Source organism: Trachurus japonicus, unplaced genomic scaffold (assembly GCF_045865225.1).
Source record: "Trachurus japonicus isolate A0001 unplaced genomic scaffold, Traja_1.0 AP031100.1".
NCBI classification, from domain to species: Eukaryota; Metazoa; Chordata; class Actinopteri; order Carangiformes; family Carangidae; genus Trachurus; species Trachurus japonicus.
In genome coordinates this window covers 246,450-255,451 of record NW_028221233.1, presented here as the reverse complement: position 1 = coordinate 255,451, position 9,002 = coordinate 246,450, and the positions used below count along the sequence as shown (strand labels likewise).

The following is a 9,002-nucleotide window of genomic DNA, read 5'->3' as shown; positions in this document are numbered from 1 at the left end:
AGAAAAGATGAAAAAACAAAATCATTGACATCTATCAGTGTGGAAAGTGTTACAAAGCCATTTCTAAAGCCTTGGGACTTTAGCTTTGGGTTCTATTGAAGCGATTAATTGATCCAACAGGTCTGGCAGTGATCAGGTCTGGGTCAGTTTTCCAAAAAATTTGAATTGTCACAGTAAGTTCATGATGTAATAAATTACTTTTTCTTTTAACTTTGGTTATCTTTATCTAATATTAAATTTGTCTGATGATCTTAAACATGTAAGTATGACAAATATACAAAAAAGTAAGGGATCCGGAAGAGGGCAAATCCTTTTTTATGGCAGAACATAGGTTACCATAGTGATTTTCCATAGCAACAAGTCTTCATCTTGTGTTACTCACAGGAGGAAACAACAGAACCACTGGACTGATGAGATTATTTATTAACGGAAATTTACAGATTTTATGAATATATGTGTATATGTACACAGTATACAGCCTTTAGTTATGATGATGACATAATGTATTTGAGTTTAAACTCTATTATTTGTGGATTAGGAGCTCAGGATTTAAATAGTTTACAAATATAAACCTGTGTCTCCTTTAGGAAAAGGGTTAACTACTGTAGGTCTACTAAGTGAGGTCAGATGAGATTTGCAATTTGAAAAGTATGATACTATAATAAGATATTGTAAAACATGTATAAAGTAGGCTATATAACTGTAAATAGCAAAGAAATACTAATTGAAATAGGCACTTATACTGCAATACTATGATTCAACAACAGTAGTAACACTGCAAATGAAAATACAGCAAAAATACTGAAATGAAAATACATTAAATGACAATTCAGTAAAATACAGTAAATGAAATACTGTAAATAAGAATACTTTGAAAATACTGTAAATGAAGATTATGTAAAAATACTGAAAATGTTTTACCCTAGAGGGGCGAGGAACCACATAATGTCATTGAATTGACCTTGATTTGCAATATATATATTTATATGGAATGAATCTTGAATATATTGAATAAAACTTGAATATGTTGAATTAACCTTGAACATATTGAATGAAACTCTGAATATATTGAATGAAACTCTGAATGTATTGAATGGACCTTGAACATATTGAATGAAACTCTGAATATATTGAATGAAACTCTGAATATATTGAATGGACCTTGAACATATTGAATGAAACTCTGAATATATTGAATGAAACTCTGAATATATTGAATGGACCTTGAATATATTGAATGAAACTCTTAATATATTGAATGATACTCTGAAAATATTGAATGAACCTTGAATATATTGAATTGACCTTGAATATATTGAATGAAACCCTGAATATATTGAATGAACCTTGAACATATTGAATGAAACTCTGAATGTATTGAATGAAACTCTGAATATATTGAATGAACCTTGAACATATTGAATGAAACTCTGAATGTATTGAATGAAACTCTGAATATATTGAATGAACCTTGAACATATTGAATGAAACCCTGAATATATTGAATGAAACTCTGAATATATTGAATGATACTCTGAAAATATTGAATGAACCTTGAATATATTGAATTGACCTTGAATATATTGAATGAAACCCTGAATATATTGAATGAAACTTGAACATATTGAATGAAACTCTGGATATATTGAATGAACCTTGAATATATTGAATTGACCTTGAATATATTGAATGAAACTCTGAATATATTGAATGGAACTTGAATATATTGAATTGACCTTGAACATATTGAATGAAACTCTGAATATATTGAATCAACCTTGAATATATTGAATGAAACTCTGAATATATTGAATGAAACTCTGAATATATTGAATGAAACTTGAATATATTGAATGAAACTTGAATATATTGCATGAAACTCTGAATATATTGAATGGAACTTGAATATATTGAATTAACCTTGAACATATTGAATGAAACTCTGAATATATTGAATCAACCTTGAATATATTGAATGAAACTCTGAATATGTTGAATGAAACTCTGAATATATTGAATGAAACTCTGAATATATTGAATGAAACTCTGAATATATTGAATGAACCTTGAATATATTGAATTAACCTTGAATATATTGAATGAAACTCTGAATATATTGAATGGAACTTGAATATATTGAATTAACCTTGAATATATTGAATGAAACTCTGAATATATTGAATGAAACTTGAATATATTGAATGAACCTTGAATATATTGAATGAAACTCTGAATATATTGAATGAAACTCTGAATATGTTAAATGAAACTCTGAATATATTGAATGAAACTCTGAATATGTTGAATGAAACTCTGAATATATTGAATGAAACTCTGAATATATTGAATGAACCTTGAATATATTGAATTAACCTTGAATATATTGAATGAAACTCTGAATATATTGAATGATACCCTGAATATATTGAATGAACCTTGAACATGAAACTCTGAATATATTGAATTAACCTTGAATATATTGAATGAAACTCTGAATATATTGAATGAAACTTGAACATGAAACTCTGAATATATTGAATTAATCTTGAATATATTGAATGAAACTTGAATATATTGAATTAACCTTGAATATATTGAATGGAACTCTGAATATATTGAATGGAACTTGAATATATTGAATTAACCTTGAACATATTGAATGAAACTCTGAATATATTGAATCAACCTTGAATATATTGAATGAAACTCTGAATATATTGAATGAAACTCTGAATATGTTGAATGAAACTCTGAATATATTGAATGAACCTTGAATATATTGAATTAACCTTGAATATATTGAATGAAACTCTGAATATATTGAATGATACCCTGAATATATTGAATGAACCTTGAACATGAAACTCTGAATATATTGAATTAACCTTGAATATATTGAATGAAACTCTGAATATATTCAATGAAACTCTGAATATATTGAATGAAACTTGAATATATTGAATGAACCTTGAATATATTGAATGAAACTCTGAATATATTGAATGAAACTCTGAATATGTTAAATGAAACTCTGAATATATTGAATGAAACTCTGAATATGTTGAATGAAACTCTGAATATATTGAATGAAACTCTGAATATATTGAATGAACCTTGAATATATTGAATTAACCTTGAATATATTGAATGAAACTCTGAATATATTGAATGATACCCTGAATATATTGAATGAACCTTGAACATGAAACTCTGAATATATTGAATTAACCTTGAATATATTGAATGAAACTCTGAATATATTGAATGAAACTTGAACATGAAACTCTGAATATATTGAATTAATCTTGAATATATTGAATGAAACTTGAATATATTGAATTAACCTTGAATATATTGAATGGAACTCTGAATATATTGAATGAAACTCTGAATATATTCAATGAAACTCTGAATATATTGAATGAAACTTGAATATATTGAATGAACCTTGAATATATTGAATGAAACTCTGAATATATTGAATGAAACCCTTAATTTCCTGAATGGCATTATATCTATATATAAAATAAAAAATAAAAGTTTTGAAAAGAAGTGACAAGAAATGAAGTCTTGTGGTATTCTCCTGTAACTCTCTAGGGTTTCTATGAGCGCCCTATAAAGGGTTGAGGTGAAGCAGAACAGAGAGCATTTGATAACCATAAACACTGAACTAGAAGATATGAAGTCATCAGCTGTTAACACACATAACTGTATCAATATGTTTGATCAATGACATCAGTCACCACGGTGATGTCAGAGGGAGGGGCCTCGTCCTCGATGGCGCCCGCAGCCTGGAACAGGAAGTAGAGTTCAGTTCAGACAACACAGAGAAGAAGAGAAGCAACAGTGTTACTGTGCCTTCACATGTGCTTGTGACTAATTACATGCTGATTTTCAATTATGTTCACGCTCTGTGCTCTTTTCTGTATTTAATGACTACGCAAAACCTCCTATAGGCCAGCGAGGCATGTTTTAAACTCTTAAAGCAGCTTTGCGGCTCCTTTAAATGACCAGCACGATGGAACTTTGACGTCAGTCACGTGAAAAGCGTCTAAAAATATTTTGCTGCTTCAGAAGCTGTCTTGTCTGAGCGCTTCCTCTGGAGACTTTGCCTCTTTGGAAGCTTTTGGTGTGAACGCACAGTTACAGAGATAGTTGAGTTTTTCTGAAGTGAGGTTCAAACTGCCCCTCTTTAGTAAACTGTAACACCTGCAGCAGACAGCTCTCTGATCTGCCCCTGTTAGCCTACACAGGGGCATTTCCACCTCATATAACCCCACTTAAAAAAAATTGAACTGGACCTTTACCATAATATACAAGTCATTATCTGTGACGTGACCACAGAGCAACTATAATTAAATCAGTGTGGACTTCCTCTCTGAGTGATGGAGTGAAACAAACTTCCCTGCTGTGTGGTGTTCACTCTTTGAAACATTTTATCTGTTGGTTAGTTGAGTTTTCAACTAAATGATGAACAGGTATGAACCTGTAGTGATGGTTGGATTTGTGAAGAGAGACTCACCTGCAGCATCACTGGTCTTCCTGCTCAGCTGCTCTGCTGCTGACACACGTCCTGAACAACAATAACAACAACAACAGTCATGAACTGTCCAGTCTTCTCCGGACACAGGAGCTGCTCAGCATGTCCTGTCCTGTCCTTCATTTACCTTTTGATGACGATGGCCGTTACCGTGACGATGAACACATAGAGCACAGCGACCAGCACCAGGCGGCCGATGGTCAGGATACCAACTATGAGGGCAGACGGAGGCTGTGAGACAGAGGTGACAGGAACAGGAAGTAGAAGAACACCAGACATGCCATGTGAAGCCCTTTGAGACAAACTGTTTGTAAAAACGGGCTATACAAATAAAATTGCCTTGCCTTGCCTTGCCGTCGTCTACACGACGCAGAAGCATAAAGTAGGCTTAAGTAAGTCAGTCCGTAGGGGGTTGAGGCCGGGAGTTGAGCTGTGTCCGAAATCACTTACTACCCTCTACACAGTGACTCCTCCATGTTGTAGTGGCATCTGAATGTTTAGTGATTATTATGCCCAATTCCAATTCTAGTTTTCATCCCTACCCCTTGCCCTAGCCCTTAACCCTTGCCCCTTGAAACGCAGCTACAAGCGGTAGGAACGAATTGAGACACCCCTTCTTTTTTTTTAAGTATATTTTTTGCCTTTATTTGATAGTACATAGTGAGATAGACAGGAAAGGGGGGGGCAGAGAGAGGGGGGCTGCTCCTGTGTCCAATACACACATGAACCTTCACTTTTAATTCAAACAAACTAATGCGACAGCCACAATTGTTACATTTCATCAATGAGACCAGCATTTATCTCCTAAAAATAATGTAACTACCCGGCGGTAAACCTTTAAAAACCTGCGGGTAAGTTAATTAGCGATCATCTTTTCTCCCGGGATGACGACAGAGGTTGGCCGGCTGACGAGCTCTCCAGACGGGTGGTGTCTCCGTGACAAGCCGTTGATCTGCTCCACAAGTCGGAGCAAACGTCTAAACAGCCGTCATTTGGATAAACCAAACTCACATTAGGGATCTAAACAGCTACTTTATCGCATGAAAAAATATAAAAACTTAACAAAGTGACATAATAAAAGCGCTACAGCGAGAAATGAAACAGCTGCCGGTTGTCGCGAGATGCATTCTGGGAGCATTCTGGGGTGTGCCTCTGAAAAATCTCAGTTTGAAGGCCCAGATAGCCCGACCACTTCCCCCTAACCCTCCTCTGAACCAGAATCGGGACACCACCACTTCACGTGAACGCACAAAACGAAGGGGTAGGGCCAAGGGGGGAACTGGAACTCACACAGACGAGACTCACCTGTGTGTGCAGCCTCCACCTGCAGCCGGTACGCTGCAGAGCGTGTGTTCAGGTCTCTCTTCAAAGCACAGCTGTAGTTCCCAGAATCCTGTGCGGTCAGAGGGCCGAACTGGAGGGCGGGGCCAGACTCTGGGAGGATGAGGTCATCTTTGAACCAGGTGAAGTTCAGCTGGTGGATGGTGCAGGAGGAGGAGGAGCAGAACAGAGAGACAGAGTCTCCCTCTCTCTGTGTCTCTCCACTGGAGCTGCTCACCCTCAGTTTAATGAGCTCTGAAATTCATTCAACACTTTACATCAGCTCATTAATATTAATGATTCATATCAGTGTTAGAATGAGGTCATTGATTCTCTCACCAACAACTGTGACTCTCACTCCTTCTGGTCCAGTGTAGTGTGCTCTGTCATCATCAGCTTCCATCCTGAAGCGAAACGTTTTGTTGTCTTTGTTCTGTACGTCTGTGATCTGTAAAGTGCAGTTTCCCTCCTTGTCTCCCAGGTATCTGTAGCGACGGTCGATGGGGTTGTTGGTCACTGACTCACTGTCGAACACAGATCGAGTCCCACCTTGACAAATTTCATGATCCGTGCACCAGACGACTCTGATGATGTTCACTGGTTCTCCGTTCCTCTCAGACTGAGGAGTGAAGGAGCAGGGGAGGGTGACAGTCGATCCTCTAACAGCACAGACAGGACGGGGATAGTTCACACTCTGACCCACAGCACCTGCACACACACACACACACACACACACACACTGATCAGACTGCTGCAGAACTAATCTTTTCTTCAGAGATTAACGTTCAGAAAGTGACTTCTAGTAGACACTTTGATCATCATGAAGATGCTAGGCATTTCTTTTTTTTTATATACTTTTTTGTTTTTTGTTTTCATAACACAAACATGAGGTCATATACAATCATTCAGTCACGTTGAATAATACACATAAGTGCTCGCCACAGGGTGATAAACTTTTGTTCACAATCTACAACAGTTTCAGCCGTCACACTCTGCGTCGGCTAGGTATGTAACCCATTTCGCCCAGTAATCTTTCCCCTTTTCCTTCTGTAATCTCAAAGTGAAAGTTATACGTTCCATACTGTATATGTCCGGGTTCAGGGTGGGAGGTTCTCTAAGAAGCCAGCATCTGGTTATTGCTTTTTTACTTGCTGCCATGAGGATCTTTAATAAATATCTATCCCTGTTATGCAGATCCTTTGATATATTCCCCAAATAAAATGAGGCACAAGTTAAATCAAAATCAAATCCCAGAATCCTCTTTGTTGTAGCTTGTACTTGGGTCCAGAAAGGTTGCAAGGCAGGGCAGGTCCGAAAAATATGAGTATGGTCCAGAGGTTGCGCTAGACTTTTTCGTTGCCGGTCATTTTGACTGACGGGGTCATAAAAATTCCGTCATAATCTATTTTTAGAGGTCACTTTAATTTTTTTATGATAATAATGCCATATTCAATAGCATTCAATTTTAATTCATGTTTAATTCATATCAAGTCCAAACAAATTGAACAGAGAATGCTCCGGAGCAGAGTCTGCGTCAGAGCACATCTAACCGTGGGGTCAGTCAGTGAATGCGGGGGTCACTTTCTGCCACTCAACATCTAAATACAACGTAAATACCTGATGATGACATCAGTTTTCTGTCAACAATCAACATGCTAACCCATGTGTTATACCAAAACATCCAAAGGAGCACGTTTTCACATAGGCACCGCATAGTGCACTGGCGTTAGCTCTCTCTCTCTCTCTCTCTCTCTCTCTCTCTCTCTCTCTCTCTCTCTCTCTCTCTCTCTCTCTCTCTCTGTGCCTCTCTTTTACGCAGCACGCACGCAGCCACTGCGCATCACTGAAACAACTGAAGCTATAGACCACACAGCCAGATGCAGCACAAATTCAGACAGGACCAAACCCACTCAGCTTTACGTGTTATAAACAATGCCACGGCGGGCAGAATACATTAAAATAAGGCTTAACGTTACCTTTGGAAGAGTTGTGCGCGGCGAGTGTGTGAAACTGTAGCTGTGTAGCTACAGCTAAGTAACAGCTGACTACTGTCGGTCCCTCGGACACTGCAGATGAATCTCGCCCGTTAAATCATTATCGACCGTCATATTTGCACTGACACGACTCGAGTCAACACTTGGAGGAGTTTGAATACTGCGGGAAGCTTTCTGTCTTCTTCTCTGTTGTTAGTGTTTCTGTGTGGCAGCACTAACAGCGCCACACACGCTCCACACAGGCCTGGGGTATGTAATGTACTACAGCGTTCTACTGAGCGCACCAGCCAGCTGTGAGGTTTTTTTTTTTTTTAATCTAATTCTCACCGTAGTGACTTTGAGACATTGTATATGTTATATATCGTTATCCACCGCTCCATTTATTGATTATCTGCCGGCTTCATTGTAAACAAATGCACATGGCCAGACGGCCATGGCTGTGAATTGCAATCTGTCAAAATGACGGATGGCCTCAAAATCTTTCCGTCACCGTTTTAAAAAAACGGTCAATGACGGAAAATATCCGGTTAACGCGACCCCTGGTATGGTCTGCTATTAATTGTCCGCATTGTCTCCAGCATTGGGTCTGGTGTCCTGTTTGTTTTGATTTTATTCTGGGGGTTATGAAAAACCTCACCTAGTTCTTCCAGCAAAAGCTTCTCCAACACTGTGAGTTTGTGGTCGACATCTAGGTGTGTATTATGGCAGTCCATTCCTCTGGGGAGATTACAATTTCCAACTCTCTTTCCCATTTTTGCTTTATATAATCTGTTGAGTGGGTCTTCATCAATGAAATACTTGAGTACAGATTCCCAATAATTTGTCGGGAGGACTTTAAGTTATAAGCTCTCATGAACATTTGTGTAACCCCAGATTGCTCTTCTGTGCCCTGTCCTTTCACCTCACTTTGATAATAGTGTTGTATTTGTGATACAAATCTTGTCTAGACCATATTTTCCAGATATAGACTGAAAGTCCATTCATTTCCCATCCTTCACTAATGAGGAGTATGATGTAATTCCATACCTTATCCACTGTCTGTATTTTGAATCTAGGGATGCAGGCTTAAAATCTGGGTCGTATGCTGGCCACCTCAATATTTTTATTTCTTTTTGGATCTGAAATTTCTTCACAAAGTCTAGCCACAC

General features: G+C 37.4%; 1 protein-coding gene across 1 annotated transcript; it reads right to left on the bottom strand.

Moving 5' to 3' along the window:
• Positions 1 to 3,713: 3,713 nt before the first annotated feature.
• Positions 3,714 to 8,567, bottom strand: LOC146959759 (uncharacterized). The gene is made up of 6 exons (XM_085772936.1): positions 8,492 to 8,567; positions 6,200 to 6,568; positions 5,846 to 6,115; positions 4,890 to 4,900; positions 4,691 to 4,771; positions 3,714 to 3,791 (listed from the first exon to the last, which is right to left on the bottom strand). Exons 1-6 carry the CDS (start codon positions 8,565 to 8,567, stop codon positions 3,714 to 3,716), a joined length of 885 nt encoding a protein of 294 aa, XP_085629062.1.
• Positions 8,568 to 9,002: the final 435 nt, after the last annotated feature.

What these genes read in the sequence shown, in the direction of transcription:
- LOC146959759 (XM_085772936.1), bottom strand. Translation starts at nt 8,567, where the DNA reads ATGGACTGCCATAATACACACCTAGATGTCGACCACAAACTCACAGTG. An exon ending in AGTGAGAGTCACAGTTGTTG is followed by an intron (nt 6,116 to 6,199) that starts GTGAGAGAATCA and finishes AATGAATTTCAG; the next exon opens with AGCTCATTAAACTGAGGGTG. An exon ending in TCTATGTGTTCATCGTCACG is followed by an intron (nt 3,792 to 4,690) that starts GTAACGGCCATC and finishes TTCCTGTTCCAG; the next exon opens with GCTGCGGGCGCCATCGAGGA.